This window comes from Ruditapes philippinarum, unplaced genomic scaffold, assembly GCF_026571515.1.
Source record: "Ruditapes philippinarum isolate M1 unplaced genomic scaffold, ASM2657151v2 ctg3192_1_1_1_1, whole genome shotgun sequence".
NCBI lineage: Eukaryota > Metazoa > Mollusca > Bivalvia > Venerida > Veneridae > Ruditapes > Ruditapes philippinarum.
This window is the reverse complement of record NW_026859252.1, coordinates 1-19,699: the sequence shown is the minus strand read 5'-3', so window position 1 is coordinate 19,699 and position 19,699 is coordinate 1. Positions and strand designations below refer to the sequence as shown.

Below are 19,699 nucleotides of genomic sequence, written 5' to 3'. Positions count from 1 at the left end.
TACGTGAATCAAGTGTGGTAAAGTACTAGTGCTATTCACGTCAATTATATATTTCTAAGGATATTGACGGTAACTAACGAACGTTTAATCGTTTTATATGAACATACAATCAAGTTGGCATATATTACTGGTTTTCATTCATATTTGTTTTCAGTTGTGTACTCGCGTATTAGAAGCTAAGCACCTGTAGTGTTAATTAAAACAAAGTACACTGATCTCCTTACAGACACAGTGTAATTAAATGGTATAAACTATCAGATATTAAAACATTCATTTGTGGAAAACAGTGTACAAGGATTGTTTCATATCGCATGAGCCAATTAAAAACGTCGAGTTGTATTATTGAACAATTAGGGCGGGGTCCACCACTATGACGTAACTGTTCTCTGACATTTATAAGAACAAACAATTTTGCGCATTTTAATAAGATCGGTATTGTTTTGATAAAAGCATGGCAAAAGCTTTAGCGAACAAGAAGCCGAGATACACACCGACATCACACATTTTTAACATTATTTCAAGAGAGAAGGAAAAATCGTTTACACAATTAGATCAAGTAGAGACAAGGGATTGCAATGAAAAATTTACAGGCATTAAGGAATCTGCATCGCCACATTGTACTAGAGTCGAAATAGCAATTGTCATAGTAGTTCTGTGTGCTAGGTCTGATAGCAGGGCTTGCTGTCGCTCTCACAAAAAACAAAAACGACGATGGCGGAGAAAAGCAGACAAGAGGTATGTTTGGCACCTGGTACAAAAATATTAACAGTTTGAAGCTTGATTAAAAATTTTGATTTGATTATTTCAATTTATCAAATAGATACTGTGTACATAACCTTATTCAAGATAAGTCACTTTAATTGATAACATAGATAATACACTTTTATAATTTATTATTTATTTACACGGAACCACCGTGACGGAATGATTAATGTTGCTAATTTTGAACAACTGGCTCTTTATCGCATTACGGTGGGTAATGAATGATTAATCATAATATCCAGTTAAACTACTAACAATGATCTTACTCATGTACTCGCTCTTGGTATATGCACAGAAGGGGATTTGATATCTTCCCCCACCAATAATGCTGAGAAGTTACAAGAAGACACTTATTGAATTGTACAAATTTCATAAAGAATACATCTTGACATTTAAACCAGCGACTCAATAGATTCAAAATAAAAAAAAAACTGCTGTCAATTTTCAAAATTCCGGATGATTTCGTAGCAAGCATTGAAATGTTCTTACGCAATCTCATTGGGTTCTTTAATCTATATATTTTGAACTTCAATAAGGGGAATTACCGTTAACATTACAAAATGATAGATTTTTATTATTTAATATCTTATCCACAAATAATTTAAATTTGCTTGCTTGTGCGAAGGGCAATTAAAGCTGGAATATCGCCATATCACGACCTTTGCATTGTCGGGATAGCACAACAACAAATCACTGTATGGATACTATGCAAAGTTGTTAAATCATTATTTTATTAATGTTTGTGTGACAAAATAAACGTGCGCATTTAGAAGTGGAATAATCCTTTCTTATAAGGAATATTCTTCATTCTTAAAATTAATATAAGTTTGAGTGACTGTGATAATTTGAATGAAAATATACAATAAAGTATTATTAAAACAAATTTAAATGAACCAGTTGTTGAAACGTAATCACGAATAAAGGAGTTGGATAATAATTAATTTGTTATTTAAGGCAATACAATTAATTCCCACATTTTAACGTATAAATCAAACAAACGAGACAGACATAGAGCGGTAATTTACATCATATTATATTTTAATATTTTAGATTGTCCTCAGAATTGCAACATCGGATCAAGTGATGCTAGGTGCAACTTATGTTTTTGTGAAATAACTGGTAGAGTGTATTCTGTGTCAACTGGTAATCCATTAGGGAATGTAACTATTGATCCGAAATCCGAACCGACGACAGTTCAGCTTGCACTAAGTAATCTTACAGGACATTTTAGCTTGAAAACTAATTGTACTCCATCAAAGCTTTATGTCTCGAAAAAGGGCTATGTTGATACAGCAATAGATGTTAGCACTTCTTACCTTGAGATACATATGCCGAAGATAGGTAAAATCAATAATTTCGAAAAATTAATTGCAATTCAAGAAGTTTATGAAATCATCTTTTTATAATGTTATAGTTTAAAGTAAATATTTGAATGAATTGATAAATTAAACCAATGAATTATTGACAAATGAATATAATATATTCAATTTATGTTTTTCTTTGATTTATTTCCTTTTCCAGAAAGCATATGAATTATGAAGCCAATGCGAAAGTTTTATGTTGTCCAAACTTGTCTGATCTATGTTTATTACTGAAGGGAAAACTGTGGTTATTTTGAGAAAAATATTTTGTTTAGAAACTGACGTCAAAACTTCCCGCCGATACCGATGCTAATTTACTTATTTTTCATGCAGTTAAACCTTATCTCGTTGAGACGCCACAATCGAAGTACAGATTGATAGCGGAAAATGTTACGTTTTGTTGCAAAGCATTTGCAAATCCAGACATTCACTATTATGAATGGTAATTTTATTCAACTTATTAGTTGGCATAACTTTAAATATTTTTACTTAAACACTCTTTAACATAACTTAATAAATATTAAAATTAAAACATTACATTTTGTATAATGCATTTTTTTATGTAAACATCAAGAAAGGTTTTACAGCATACAATTGAGTTTAAAGATTAGCAGTACTTGAAACTTCTTTGAGTAAATGACTTACTATTGCAGGTTTAGAAATCACTCCAAACTAGATAGCCATGTTTATCCGAATCAAACACAACTGTTTTTGACAAACTTGAGTAAGTCAGATAGCGGGATATACCAGTGTAAAGCTTACAGTGATACAGGAGTTATAATGTCTGAAGTTGCAAAATTAAATGTAAAAGGTACATTTTAACCATAATTATTTTATAACATGCCAATTTCAATGAAGTGTTCAGATCTATTTAAGTTATTTCTTGCATGTAGATCTCAATATCATCGTATTTGTTTCGCCTGTAGTGTGATTCGGTTTTCACGGGAGAGCTATTTTAGCGTCCTTTAAAGATAGGCATTAGACGAAGTATCAATTAAAATATCGCTGTCCGTGGAAGTAAAACAAATTGTTGATTTTTGTAAAAAACAAAACTGTTCGAGTAATTGGAAAGGTCAAATAAAGTGGAAATAATAGACTCAATTTTAAAAGCAAGATTGTTTTGCCAGTTTACCTGCCGGCTTTATAAACAAGGCAATGTTTGTTCTTGAAATCGTGAAAATTACCAATTTTGTACTTTATTTTCCAGTAGGTTAAAATAAAAACCGCATTGCTTTCAAAATTTTGAAAGCTAATCGATGATTGGCTGTTTGAAAGGTCACGAAGAGGTGAGCTCCTATTGGTGCCCGTCAGATCCTAACTTAGTGTTTGTTATGAGCTAATTTTAAATAGATTACCAACATGCTTTTTTGAATTGTTATAATCATATCGTATTTATGTCAAATTCATACCAGAAAGTTCTATGTCTCATTTTCAGAGACAGTTTATAATTTTTAATAGGGAATATTTTAAGTAGCCATCTTTTCAAATAAAATATGATTGTGAATTATAAGATTTTAACGACTTTCTTTTTTTAGCTACACCAAATGAATTTTGTAATGACGCTTTGAAGCTAAAACCGTTGCAGTTGCCAGATGATTGTGTTCAACAAAATACAAATTCAACTACATATGAGCTACACGAATGCTCAGGTGTTCCATGTAGAAATTACACGTCTACCGGGAAACAGAACTGTAGAGATGAGGATAACTTTTGCTGCGCAATAAAAGATTTTCAGATTGTAACTGTGGACTGCTCTGATTATGTCTTAGAACTAGTGGACGCACAATCCTGTGAATGTGATGTTTGCAAGGTATCAGAAATGACTGTTCTTGGAACTGCAAAGGGACAACAAGACGGAACACCTGTTAAATTCGGAACTGTATATGTGAATGGGGAAATAAAAAGTTATACAACAGACCAAGGTTTTTTCGAATTTTCGATTGAACCGTTGGTTTCAAAAATAATTTTAATTATCAAGGATAATATCTTCAATGAATTTCTTCCAGCTGTTAGAATAATTGAATTATCTGACGGTCTGAGTGATATTTTGAAAGTTGAAGTGAAAATGATGAGGGCTGCTGAACCTATAAAGATAAACTCATCGGTAGAAAATATGCTGCAAGCAGGATCTTCTAGCGAGTCAAATTCTTCCAATATTTTATTATCTGTACCTGCAAATGCATTTTATTTTGAAAATGGTAGTCAATTCTTTGGAATAGTTGAAGCAAGATTAACATTTCTTGATCCGTCAAACACTTCTGTTTTTGATGATATGCCAGGAGAGTTTGAGTATATTGATGAAGAAGGAAACTCTGGAGGGTTGATTTCACTTGGTGTTTTCAATCTTTATTTTGAAGATATATCTGGCAATCCTTTGATAATGAATAAAGTAATCGATGCTTATATGCCTCAAGATGTCGATGAAAGTGGAACGTCCGGAGACTTTAAATTGTGGACTTTAAGTCCCCAAACTGGCATTTGGGAACTGGAGAAAGACAGTGGCGAAATAACACGGAAAAGGAGAAGTCATGGCAATGCTTATGCATGGGTCGGTGCTCTCGCAGACGTATCGAAACAGACATGGTACAATTACGATAAGGTTTACAAATTGGCTAATTCAAAACCCTGAATGTTACTTCAAATTTGACTTGTATAAAAGTATAGAAATGGCGGAGTCCGTCACTAACCTACCCACGTTACGGTTTAATATTCATATCATCCGCGGAACAGAGGCGCATTCTATCAGACATAATACAAACAAAAAAGTATGTTTAAATATACCTTGTGAAGACGAAAAAGCTTACATCACAATGTATCCAGCTTATGACCGAACAAAACAAATATATACAGATGGGCCTTATCCACGCACTACACATTCAATATCGAACGATGGAAGAGTCCTTACGATGCAACTCTGTTCTTCTAGAAGTGGACCATTTTATGAGACTAAATCACTATGTGAAGCATCAAACTCAATGTCAGCTCCCCACCTACGTTTCTTTTACGGAGTGTCTAATTATGAGTGGAAATTTAATGAGAAATCACCATTAGATTGCCATTCTAAAAATTCAGATTTGAGAATGAGAAGCTGGTATCAAACAAATTTAAGGACAGGAATAAAGGCTTGCTTTGTAAAAGTTAGAATAGATAGCACTTTAATTTCAAATTACATGAAAATACGCGTATCCAGTTTCGGCGGTACTTTCAATGACATTAAAGGTAAGATTATTGGTATTCATGAAGCCAAAATTGATTCACGTAAGACGTATTGCATTGAATATAGATGCAGTGGTTCTATAGATCATTGTAACATTGAAAAGGTTGATAAGACGAAGGTAAAGATTATATTGGAGTATCCGTCTCAGTACGGTAGATGCGAAGTTACAGAAATACACATTAATCAGTCCAATCTCAATTATGATATCGTCAATCAATACCTAAGTGACGGAAAATTCACTTTTTATGCAGAAAACATTGACGAAGGTCATGTGGATGGTATTTATTCAATAAACAGAACAACCATTGACCATGCTAGATCAGATGCAAAAGAGTATTGTGAAGGAGCTTCCTTTCCGAAACGAATTTCGGATAATGATTATGCTGTTGCTTTCCGCTGCGTTAAAGGGTCTTAACAATATGTCGGAGTTCATTCATTGATTTATTGAATTGATATCATGGAAACTGGAAACATTAATGTTTATCTTTCTAACCTCTTGAATATTAATATGTATAATTTATTGTGATCTAAAACGTAGCATTTGCATATATACATTTTATCATAGTGAGAAGTTTTAAATAGAATATGTTTAACTTTGTGAATAAAAGTTGACAGGTTATTTTATTTATATGAAAACGCAATTTTTGAAATTCAATATTTATTTTCTGCTCATTTTGATTTACACACAACTGTTACTCTATAACAAAGGAAACTTGAAGATACTTGTATTACTTAAACAAAAGCATTATGTACATAATCTTAATGATCATTTTTGATAATAAAATCATGAAAAATGAAGTTTGTTTAATTTTTCCTATAAGATATCACAAATTCAACTGGACAAAGTTGAATTGAAATAAAGTATGATGAAATGAAATAAAAACGCTTTTCTCAATTGTAGAAATAATACTATTCATATACGATTCATTTTGATTCCAGTAAAACCAAGTAAACCCAAACGAAAAGGAAAAACATAGTTCGAATCAAAGTCCACTGAATGATTACAGTGACGTATCAACTGTTCGTGTACATCATTCAATACATTGAAGTACCATTGGTATTAAATTATGTTTTGAATATGCTGGTATTAGCGGTTATATATCGCATTGTGTTATATGTCTTGCATTTGAGTAGAGTATCAGCTATACTAGTATTCAAAAGGGAAATGTCACTGGCTTTTTCGCAGTTTTGTGTAAGATTAGAATTTAAACCGAGACAGACAGGGCAAGCCTTATAGACATTGTCTATCATTCTACATTGCAAAAGGGTGTTATTTATAGTACCATTTTTTTGAATGAGAAACAAAAATCGGGGGAAATGAAACAATTATCAGACTCGTCGGGATGTGAATGAAGCCACAAGCCATTGCTCACCTTTACAATCACTTCACAGTCCGTACCTTGGGCTTTATTTAATAGAATTTCACTACTGTTAAGAGAATAAATCTTGATTTGCTTTGTTGCCAGTTGGTTTGTTTAATCCATTTTTTGCTGATGAGTGATCTAGGTTTTCTTTACGGATTAACATTTTTCGCTAGATTTAAAGGGCCTTTATGTCTCAGAAGAAATGCCTATATTTATATTTCTCAAAAGCTTTCTTAATTTTGGTGTTCTTTTTATTGTAGTACTTATTTGCCATTTACCTGAATCATATTTTGCATCTGTAACTTTTTTTGCAATAAGGACAGTTTAGTGAAGTACTATTTTGTATGGAAGTCATCATACTACTTTGTTTTCATTTCGCTACTTTAATTACAATTAGTTCCACATTCAGCACTAAATCATCAGGTGAGAAACATCTGACATGCTCCAAAACCATTATTTAAACGTTTATGCCCTTTCAAAGAATGAAAAACAGTTTCGTTCCTAAGACATAATGTGTCTTTAAAGAAAATTTGTCAATAACGTATGGTATAACGGTAAAATACTTTTGGTCAAGGATGTCAGAATAAAAACTTTTACAAGTTACCGATTGAACTAATTTTAAAGGAAGCACGGCTGACTATATGACAAGAGTTAAGGTTTTTAAGAACTGCTCTATACAAGAGAAAAGATATATTATATAGAATTGTCTTGTCTTATCATTATTTCGATGCCGAAGTGAATACAGTTAGAGGGCTATCTTTATTCTATATTTTTTGTGATTTCTTTTCTTCCACATATGTAGATGTAACAGTTGTTAAGTTATACAAAGAAATGCCATGTGAATGTCTACTGGGAACAAAGCCGTGCTGAGCGTCCATTGCTTATAATTATAAATTTTACTGTAGGTTTGTTTACGTTTCAAACATGTTATTAGTGTAGATAACATAATCGTCGAAGTGCAAAATATAGAGGAAGTACTACTTGAGCACACGACAAAAATACAATTATATACAAATTCTCCAGGGTGTTTTACCATCGATATTATAGTCTGAAGTTCGGCATTTGTCCAGAGCTGTCCAAATTTTGCGCTTCATTAATTTTCGTAAAGATCATTGGATAAACACTGGTATCTGACACGATATATTTGTTAATTTAACAAGTCAGTGAGGTGTACAGTAGTGTTTTGGTATAGATATCGGGCTATGGATCGGAAGGTCTCTGGTCGATTCCTAACCAACACCACGTTATAAAGATACACATTTTTTTTATTTCTTGCAATAATTAATTTGAAATCGTTGAACTACATCTGGTTCTAGGATACCTGTTAAGTACTTTTAATACAATTATATATGTTTTATTGCATGAGCTTTAATATCAAGTACAGCGCATTTAGAATACAAATGAATGACAGTGTCAGTTGTACTGCCAGTTGATGAAGGTATTTCCTTTGTTTTCGGGATGTTTCAATAAACACTAAAACGTAATGACAATCGCATGTTTTTCTCTTGAAAGCATATTTTTCAAGACATTATGCAATCGTATTTGCTTTAGCGCACACACGCTATATATATGTATACACCTGTACCTTCTTTATTATTTTTACACGGAGGGTTGTTGCAAAATTTTAATAATTTGGTGTATTTAAGATATATAGGCGTATTAATGTTGCGGCAAATTACTAAGATTTCATCGACCCAATGCCACACGTACTGTATCGTCAATCCAATACACTAGTCTAACTAAATATATTGCAAACGGCGCATACAAACCACGTAAATTTTTAAAAAAAGATGTCGAAATATGCAAAAATGCCTTTATTGTTTAAGTCGCGCAGTAGAAATATGGTCATATTCATTACAAAATCAGTCATCTATTGCACATAACATGTACTCGTACATTTTTCATTTGAAATAATGTAGCTTTAAAGCACGTACTATAGTCTGTCCCATTAAAAATGGAAATGAACTTTTGCCTGGTGTGAATTAACAAAACGAGGTTGAATAAAAATTAAACTATTTTTGTAAACTAAAAAAGTCACCCTCGAGATTTTTCAGGATTTTTCTCTGAAGTGTCTACTTTTCTTGTGAAAGCAAATTTTGATTTCTCTATGGTAAATCTCTGTTGTTTATTTTCATTAGCCATTGCCGAAGTACTCTTCATTTGAAGATGAACGGGAGAAAGCACCGTGCACGTGTCATGTTTCTAAAATATACATGACGTTCTCGGGGTCGTTTCATGATTATTTTACAAAGCATGATCTACAAGATGTAACAGTTTAGTTGCAATGCATGATGGAAATCATCGAGTCACATGAAGTAAATCTAGAAATTGCACTTACTTTTGAGCTGAATAGAATCCCCATGAATTTCGAAATAGATCTTTATAAACGTCACGGCAAATTCGCATTCTGAAGATTCCTTCATTACCACAGTCCATCCAGTTCCGTAGATCCCAATTTTTTACTTTGAAACTCCTGAATGGCATGACTCAGGACTACACTTAGGCCTATGATGATCCAGATTTTTTTAAACTGTTAATCCGTCTCATTATTAAAATAGTGTTCAATTTGTGGAGTTATCTGGGTTGCCAAATGAAATATGTAAATGAAACACATCATAATTCAGTATGTTCCAAATCCACGGCCCATCAATTTAACATGTCAACATCTCTTGAAAATGGATTCCTGACGAAAAAAACTTTATTACGTCAACAACAATTTACGAAATACATGTATATGACGTATCAAAAATGCCTCGCGCTTTTCCAGTTGCGGCATTGACAGAGGGCAGTTAGGTATATGTAACCTCATACAGATAATTTTAAGTGTTGAGATAAATTTGTCTTGATGACATTTAAAATAATTTTTGTATACCCAGATTTCGCAACTTAGCTGTTAAAATTACACCTTCAATTCATATATTAATAATAAAACTTTTGATAACATTTAATTAATTTTAAACACACTAAAATGACATGAATATATAACAGTACAATACTTCTTCCATTAATTACATAGATCTATAACCTTCATTTTGATTTTATGTTTTTAAACTATTTTTCTCATAAATGATTTCCCTATATATTATCTCGTTATTCAAGACTTCTTTAAATCTACAAAATATACAATACGCGGTAGATCTCTAATTTTTCTCCCGCGAAAAATATGCTTTTGTTTTTTTCACTGAATATTTTCAAATTTTAGGAAGGCTTAAATTATTGAGGACGTCACTGGGTCGATCTCCCTCTCCTTTACACTAAATAAGTATACAAAAAACACACTTATTGTCGCTTATTGAAAAATTCAATTCAAACTTATTCTTAATAATATCAAATCACTGCCGGTATTTCTGGACATTTTGTTGAATTGTGAGAAGGAAAGTTAAATCTGTATTTACAAGCTTAAAGTGTATAGGCCTACGTTTGATTGCTCAAACTAGAAAGCATTATATTATACGGGGAAGTCAAAGACCGGGCCCGCGAAGCGGGTCCGGGCTTTGGCTTGCCCGGCTATAGACTACACGTGAATATTTAAAAGAAAATCAAATAAAAAAACAATTAAAAAATATATAGAATCCTATACCTATCAATGAAATTTTCAGTGTCAGTTCTAGTCGGGCGCCACCATTTACAATGTATGTCAATGATAATAGGCGGGGTATTCCGATAACGGAACAAATCTCAACTTTTCGGATTAGTAATAATAGTCGAGTTTTCCGAGTGAAAACGGAAGCGGTGTATGTAATATCGAATGACACCTTTAAAACGGAAAGAATGAAAGGATTTTAACGACTTCCCCGTTCATAGGCTTTGCCTAATTTCATATTATATTCTTATAATTTACATTTTCCTCGAACGCGAGTCTGTGTTCTCTCATTAGCGAGGGAGTTAATCAATTTTTTTAATAATTACCAAGTACATTTCACGCTAATTGTGAGACGAACCCTAAATGACGTCTTTATGGGCGCCGCCATTTTGAAATGGACGTCACGTCAGGTTACAACGTAAGTCAACGGGAAAAATATAATTTTAACATTGTGACCATATTACTGACGTTATGAAAAACATGCCTAGAGATATTGACGTCAGGTTTAACATGACATTAATTTAAATGATTTTACAATTATAATATGAAATTAGGCAAAGCCTATAAACGGGGAAGTCGGTAAAAAATCCTTTCATTTTTCCGTTTTAAAGGTGTCATTCGGTATTATATGTACCCACTTCCGTTTTCACTCGGAACACTCGACGATTATTATTAATCCGAAAAGTTGAGATTTGTTACGTTATCGGAATACACCGCCTTTTATCATTGAGTTACATTGTAAATGGCGGCGCCTATCTAGAACTGACACTGATTTAAATTTCATTGATAGGTATAGAACTCTATATATTTTTTAATTGTTTTTTATTTGAATTTTCTTTTAAATATACACGTGAAGTCTATAGCCGGGCAAGCCAAAGAAGCGGGCCCGGACTTTGACTTCCCCGTATTAAATAAAAAATGGAATATTCAAATTTGATGGGACAGACTATAGTTAAAACTCATTGTAATCTCAGATGTGTCCTTTGAATAAAATGTTGTGTTATATACAAAGTAAATCTGCAATATTCCGTTACTGATTTTCTTATTTTTATTGTTTCATAAAAGAAAATCGCTTTGCATGAGATTATGTAAAAAATACAATTTAGTAATATAAAGTGAGACAAAAATGTCAATTTGGTTGCGTTCGAAAGGCTCTTTTATGTTGTTTTTTTTTTGCAATGCTTTATTTACAATTTGATTGTGTCCCTTTACCCTGAATTATATATCAAAGCGGGTAAAATTACCTGATTACAGTAAACAATACCTTTAGATACATGTGCTTTATTGTATTCAGCATAAAAAGCTGAACTGAACGATGATCAGAAGTGTCAAGAACCTTGCCATCTGACTTATTTATGAATGAACCTTAGATGCGGAAATTACAAATTTAGCAGAAATTAAGTATTATGTTATTGCCTACTAGTATAGAATTCCAAATCTGAAACATATAGATTTGTAATAAGATTTCGTATATTTTTGTAGTACCTTTTGTAACAGGAAAACTATTTTGTTGGTTGATTTTTTTAAAACTAACTTAAGGGGATTGTGAATTTGTGCACACCACTGACCATGTCAGACGAAACTATTGATAAGCCTCATCTTGAACTGGTAAGTTGTTCAACGTGAACTGGTAAGTTGTTCAACGTGTAGCTAAGATGTTTGTAGTTTAATCTAAAATCAGATAAATATATACGTAAAAGACGATCACGAGAATTTTAGTAATTTTTGAGATTTGGAAGAAAATGTATCTGCTTTATTTGTTGCAAGATGCATGTCGAGTATGGTAATTGAAATTAATTTGTTATAATCACCTAAAGAGTTTAAGATGCTTTTAAGACTGTATTTTGTTAAGAACTGTATTCAATCAAATAAAGTATTGCTTTCGATGTGACTACTCCTTAACAATCTTTGGTACTTCGTCAAATTTCTGTTTAATGTAACTTACAAATAAAAGGTGTTTGGCAGCACTGTATACTCATTGTATATGTGTATTGAGTGTGTATTGAGTGGAAACATCATTTTAAAAATGTTTATTATGAATTTAATGACGATCATTTTAGAAAATGGCAATAATTATCACTATTATACAATTCACAAGATCTTAGTATAAAGATAATTAACAGATATATTTTGTTTTAATTTAACACAACTTTTTATATACAGCTTTATCCAATGTAAAGATAATGTTGTGTGGAGAAAACATAAAATTGAAGAATTGTATTTTGAAAAATATGCAATATGATATAATGTCAATATTGAATTCGAAAACACACAGTCGCATAATTTCAAATAATTATACAACATCATCTAATGACAAGATTATAATGTGTAAGATATAATAATAATGATATAATTCTATGAATAGATTTTATTATGAGTGTTCAAATGATTCAAGTTAAATGTGTGTTATTATTTAAAACGGACATATTGTCATTTCGTTTCCGTTTCATAAACATGTTATTGTTCATATATAGAGAGCAATGATATGTTATAGCAATAATGATGTAATGGGTTCATGCATACTGTTAGACAGGGTGGTTTAACATAAGTACATGAAAATAGGACATCATTAATAATACAATACACAGGCCTTAGTTATGTTAACATACGTTCATACAAATTATTCTCCATTAGCAATCGTGAATTGTATTTACTAATCAAAGGGACTCATCTGAGTTGTTTTTTCTTTGACATGATGGGACTCGAAATATTTTTCCGAGTTGATGTAGGTCTCGGTGCAAATTTTAAGATGATTTCCTCATCTAGTTTTTGCAATATATTCATTTTTATCATGCAATGGGCTAAAACACTAAAAGCGTTGCAACTCTGAAATCGGACAAGAACACACAAAAAATATTCATTTTTTTGCCTGAGTATATTATTCAATTATTCTTTGTATATTTTCCCAATGAAGTGTTTCACCTTGATCTATGTTAAAATTTCCATATGATTTTTTAGGCTTTCTGACCTCAGTAGAGATCATAGGACCAAGGGTCCCCTAGCATTATAGTAACCAATAAGTAAAGTAAAACCAATAGAGATATCAGCCCACTTAGTTCAATGGAAAGAGCATTGAATTAGTTATCCGAGGCTCGCTGGCTTGGTCGTCTGGTGTGGAATTTCTCCGTAACAATTGATCTTGTACATTCAGTCTACTGTTCCCTTTTTCCGCTGATTCAAAAATCGCGTTGAATTAGTAAGAGATAATTTTAATTACTGGTTAGTTATCCAGGAACTATTCCTGTTATATAATGGGTTTTTCCGGGACTTAATAAAATATGTTAAAAGTTCTGCACGTAAAATATTTTGTGGTACAACATAAATGCACTGGAATTATTCAGCATAGGTTCTATTTGCGCGTTTTGTACTATCATCGAGATTATACACCATTTCTGTCGGGCTTATATTTTATTGAAGGGTTGAACTTGGTCAAACGTTTTAACATGCGTTCATATGTTGACCATATAAGATGCCCTCAAAGGATTTGGAACCTTTATCAGCCTCCGTGCTTTACTTCGCTATAAGAAAAATACTTAATGAAATCAAGTAAGCAGCCATGTAAGGTTCTATTAGAATTCAAAAGTAACACCTCTAGCGGAATTCGATGTGCTCCTGTGGGCCTTATTACTATTTTAAACCAGTTTAAGAAAAAAATATTTTAGCTTACAGCAGACAAATTGATTTAGTACAGATGCACAGCGTATGACTGATGTTTATTGACCTATATATTATATAATATTTGCAAACGATGCATTTACATTTACTATACGTTTAACTCTACCAATAGGGCATACTGTTTTACAGACATTTTTTGTACAATATTGTTTGTACTCACAATCAAGATATATCATAGACGTCATTTATTTTCACAAAGCCTTATTTATGTGGTACACTATTTCTCTTATTCCCTTAAATGATTTATAGGCAAAAAAGACGAATTTATATCAAACACTGATAGCCTACTTCAAATATTGGTTCTGCTTAATAGGCTTGCGCCTGGTGGTATGTACTGAAGAATGCATTCAACACTGGGTCAATCAAACCGACCCTGCATGCAACAATTTAAGTTGTGTTGCATGCGTTCTTTAACTAATAAGTATGTAATATATTTAATAAACGGCTATTTTTTAAATAAAACAAGTCCATTGGACCAACTTAATGGCACCCAACGTCAATATAATGACAGTAACGACAAATGAAGGAGATACACAAAATATCATTTCATGTAGCCTCAGATCTCTTTTTTTATCTATTCAGAGTTTTATCATAAATTTAAAGAGCAGATTATTAAATTAATATCTTATATTATAAATCTATTTAAAAATAAAAGTTTCATTCAAAATAATGATGTGACGAAGGCCTTGAAAAATACTTTCAATACAGATTAAAAAGTACTGAAAAGAGCAGATAAATTTTAACATTTGATGTTTTAAACCTCTAGATTTATTTCATAGTTTACATTCCAAATAACACTATAATTAAAACAATTCAAATTCAACTATCAATAACAATATTAAAACTTGCTTAGTGAAATAACATTTAATCAAAAGATGATATGGTGAATGTTTTGAACTAATAATCAAGATGACTCCATAAATGCATTACAAAAACATAAAATCATCGACAGATAAAGTCATATTACAGAGTGAGAGTGATACTTTGGATGAAAAGTTTATATCTTTGCTGAATTGAAGAATATTGGTTAATACGTTTTGAAAAACAACAAACAAAAAACAACAACAACACCCCCACACAAAACAACAAAAAAGAAGAGAAAAAAAGAAAGAAACGGTTTGTTCGTAAACAAAATAAGATGTATGACAAATCAGGACTTGATTAATATTGTTAAAAGTTCAAAATATCAATATTTTTTATCAATATTTAATGATTGTAAAAACAACTTTGAAATAGTTTGTAAGAACTAGCATTTTGAAACAAATTCAACGGTCCATTGTCGTCTGTGTAAACAAACAACTTATTATAAAGAAAGAAAAGCTTCATATTCAGTTGAGAGAGAAATAAACTGCAACGCCCGAAGCCGGGTTTTGATCTTCTAGGTTTTGTGGTTTTCCAGATATGCATTCACCTTCAGCTGTGTTTGTTGCACTTTCTATATCTAATTTATCAGAAGTTGCTGAATATAATCCAAGATCTGGAGTATACACTGTCGGTGCGTATATTTCATAAATTTCATCTGTTCTTCCAATATGAGCGACGTTTGGCAAACTTTGGAAATCGGTCAAAAATCTGATTCTTGTGTACGGCTGCTTGTTATTTCACTTTCTGGATAAAAAAAGTTTTAATTCTATTTTTGTGAAATCATCCATTTCCTGAAATACAGGTCTATTGTTCCACTGCATTTATATTCTACGCATAGTGATATGTCTGTTAGATTCTGGATCTTGTATTCTCGTATTCCGAATGTAAAGCTGCTTTTTTAAACCATGTTTGAACCTTTCTATCAGAATTACCACATTTTATATACCCTCAACATCCACTTGCCGAGAGTTTGGCCTTAATCTACTTGACATTTCTTTTATTTTGTTTTGCCATTTATATATATTATTAAGACATCAAGAAATAAGAATACATATCTACCTGTCTTTGACATATTAACTAACAAATAGGAAGTAGTAACCAGAACAGCTGCATCCATTAAACCAGATCTTGACACGATTAGTTCAGATTCAGAGCACACATTTTCGAGTGTGAAAACCCGTTGAGTTGCTTTCACCAATAATTTTTGTCGGTGCGGAACTCTCGTAGAAAACAGCATTGCTAAGCGGGTTGCTGGTATCGGCTGCTAGTACCCTTCCAATGACAACTTCTCCATCGCAAATACAACTGTCACAGTCGTCAACGAGAACTCCTACATCACACACTCTGCTGCAGTCTGACATTTTTAGATGAAACTATATTGCAATACTCATTCCTATATTTTTATCAAAACTTATTTTCAATTCCAATGTAGTTACTTTTATTATTTAAATGGTGAATATATATGTAAAATTTTTTTCCCAAAATCATCAAAATATATATTTTGTTTTGAAAAAAAACATCTATATTCCTTTTTCGGGTCCAAAATTTTAAATCATTGATACAGTATAAAAAACCAAAACAAACTCAATAAAAAATAAAACAAAAAATCTTGAAAAAATAAGATAAAATAGCCTGGCACTCCCATTCGTTGCATGTCTTTTCCTGAAAGCTTGTACCAACGCAATCAATATCAGAAGATTCCGCCTTGGAACAAGATAATGTTCTTGATTTAAATCCTCCTCCACATGTAACACCACAACTTTCCCATGGTCCCCATGTTGTCCATTTGCCATACTCTGCAAAAGCTTTTACATTCGAATACAAAGAATACCTTGAACGTTATGTCTAATTGTTTTTATTACCTTACTCGAAATAAGTTTTTCAGAAATATTGTTATAAACACATAACATTAACGCTTTAAAATAATTGAAGTGTATGAATATGACTGTAACATTAACATTGTGACACCAAAGAAGAGTTTATATTTGAACTACAAACAACTTAAAGTTGTATGCAATAAATTTATTTTAAAAATATTCGAATAAGATTATTTTTATCAACCATTTCAACTTTATAACATTGAATCATACGTGGACAAAACTTTAATATATGTACCGTCTGGTGAGGGATACATTTTTCAAATCTATAAAATACCTGGGCATGTCATTTCGTCACAGACTTCTGCCTCAGTGAAATCTCCAATACATTGATTTGAGTCTTGTCCTTCACACCTTTGGTATCTTTTATGAATTCCAGAATCGCACGTTGATGTACATTTTGTCCAATCTCCCCATGTCGACCATATTCCATCAATGGTTCCTTAAATTAATGTACGAATATAGAAACAGTATTTCGAAATTTAATATATCTTGGTAGGTGAAGGGTTTGCCTAATAAGTTTACAAGATATTGTAAGTTAAGAATAATATAAAGATAGTATGTATCTGTTGTTGTCTGGGAAGTTGTTGATGCTATTGACGTTGTTTGATGATTTGTAGGTATTGAAATTGTCATATGATCAGTTGTTGTTGTTCTTGGTAGTACTGAAATATTTAAGAAAAATTATTTGATTTCATATATTGAAGGCTTCAAAGAAATTATGAAAAATGCTCGAACTTATTTTGTTTGACTGGTTTTTCATATATTTGCTGGCCAAATTAGTATAATTAGTATTTACAACTGAACATATCTCGTAAAAGGGACACGTTAAATTAGATTCGTGTAATTATTCTATTTTTTTGAACCTGTTGTGTGATCGCTTTCGCCATCATCTTTTGTTGTTAATGCAACTGCCAACGCCGCTATACTTCCAACAGCTATTACCCCTACTACAATTAACGCCACCACAAACTTCTTTATATTTGGTGATGCAGCTGGTTTTCACCTCCGCTGTTCCATCTTTAGGCGCTCTACTTATATTTGTAAATGACCTCTCTTTTTCTAGAGAGGACGGTGTTAAACTCCTAAAATTTGCTTGGTATTTTTCGTTTGCATTCATTGCCTCATAAGATAAAAAGACGACATAAAGAAGCCGTTGAATAACAAGAGCACCGTAAAGCGAGGCAGTATACGTCCAAATGTAAATTAGTTTGAAAATTAAAAATAATATTTAAAAAATGGTAGAGACCCAATGAAAAACTTGTCTAAAAAATGTTTAATCTTTAATATCTTTATGATACTATATGACCTCTAAGGTGGAGGTATTTTTCATCCTTAGTGCATGATTCATACAGCTTTTATAGAGGTCTTCTAGGCAATGTTATATGCCTGATATAGAGGCATAGTATTTATCCACAAAAAGATGAGATGTTCTTTCCTATTCTTTAGTCTAGTCAAAGTAAGCGACATCTGGGGCCGAAACAATTTTAACTTGTGGGTCATGATTGATTTTGTAGAAATCTACCAACTGATGCCAAATATTCAAGCTCTGGGCTTTGTAGTTCCACATAATAAGACTTGTGTTTCCTATAATCTAGTTACCAGGAGGGGACCTATTTTGATTCCAGGGACATTATTTATGACAATTTTGTAGACGTTCGCAAGGTTATGCTACATTGTAAATGTCTTAACTCTTGGTATTGTAGTTTCACAAAATAAGTTTCAGATGTGCTTCCTAAATAAGTATTTATAAATCAAGTGACGGGGCGGGTCGGGGCTAATATTGAACCAAGGGGCATGATTCATATCTGTTTTATAAGGTCAATAAGGCAACACTACAGTTGAGCTGAGTTGAGTTGCTTTTTTGAGTACTATATGCTAAATATCAAAGATCTAGACATTATTGTTTTTCCCACAATAAAACTTAAATGTGTTTTTAACATGTCTATATCACCGATACGGGGCCAATTTTGTCATGTACACCGTGTGGTAATATTTCTGCCAAACATTTTTACTTTCTCTCTATCGTTTCGAAAGATACAGAGCGGACACAACATTTTGAAATTTCACATAGTGACAATTGTGACCTGTGAATGGTTAAACCTTCAAAATTTTGTCCAAAATTCGCCGAAAAGGGATGTAAAGTCCGACAATGTCTATCGATATTTACGTCATTTTAAATTGATTTTTTGCGAAAAACAATTTTTTTTGGGGCTTTTTAGGCAACGTTTATTTTCTTTTTGGAAAAAAGTCGTCCCAAAAATCCGGGGCCCGGGAATCGGCGTTAAAATTTTTTTATATGTTTTTATATATATATGATAAAAGGGGATATAATCAATATCCAAAAGTATCAAACAAAAGTGTTACAGTGACACGACGTCCCGAGAGGAAACACTATATATCAAAGGCTTATTTTAAATAGGATTTTTTAATTTTTCTCAGCAAACAAACAAACAATAGTTGAAAAGTCATTTCTTTGAGTTGCTAGCACACTTACGGAAGGCGACAATTCGTATTTTTATAAAAAGGACTCTTAACGGTACGAAAGCATAATGATCAAACCAGTGAGCTCACATGCATCGACTTTGTATTGAGTACAGTGGCAAATTTGAGTGTGTTTTGACGTTAACACTATGTAATCTTTCATTATGCATAATTATTATACTGAATTGATTTGAAATGAATTTATTTTATGGATATTTATTATTCATGATGTTTTTAAACAAATACACTGAAAGAACATCAAAATCCAATGAAGAGAATAGCTTATAGCTAGAATAGCTTTACTTCTTGTCTGTAGTTTTTAAATGATTAAAATAAAAAAACAAAACAGAACACCGACAAATAAAACAAGAAACTTCTTGAGCTATAAAGATCTATATGTATTTCTTTGACAAAAATAAATTACATTTTTTGCAAGTAAATGCCTGCCCATTACGAAAATTACAGAAAACATTAGAAAGTGTTACATATATTGTCAAATAAACGTTGAATTA

General features: G+C 32.0%; 1 protein-coding gene across 1 annotated transcript; it reads left to right on the top strand.

Moving 5' to 3' along the window:
• LOC132755796 (cartilage intermediate layer protein 1-like) lies at positions 1 to 4,754 on the top strand. The gene is made up of 5 exons (XM_060746714.1): positions 1 to 735; positions 1,813 to 2,103; positions 2,457 to 2,565; positions 2,777 to 2,934; positions 3,659 to 4,754. Exons 2-5 carry the CDS (start codon positions 2,091 to 2,093, stop codon positions 4,750 to 4,752), a joined length of 1,374 nt encoding a protein of 457 aa, XP_060602697.1. The 5' UTR covers positions 1 to 735; positions 1,813 to 2,090; the 3' UTR covers positions 4,753 to 4,754.
• Positions 4,755 to 19,699: the final 14,945 nt, after the last annotated feature.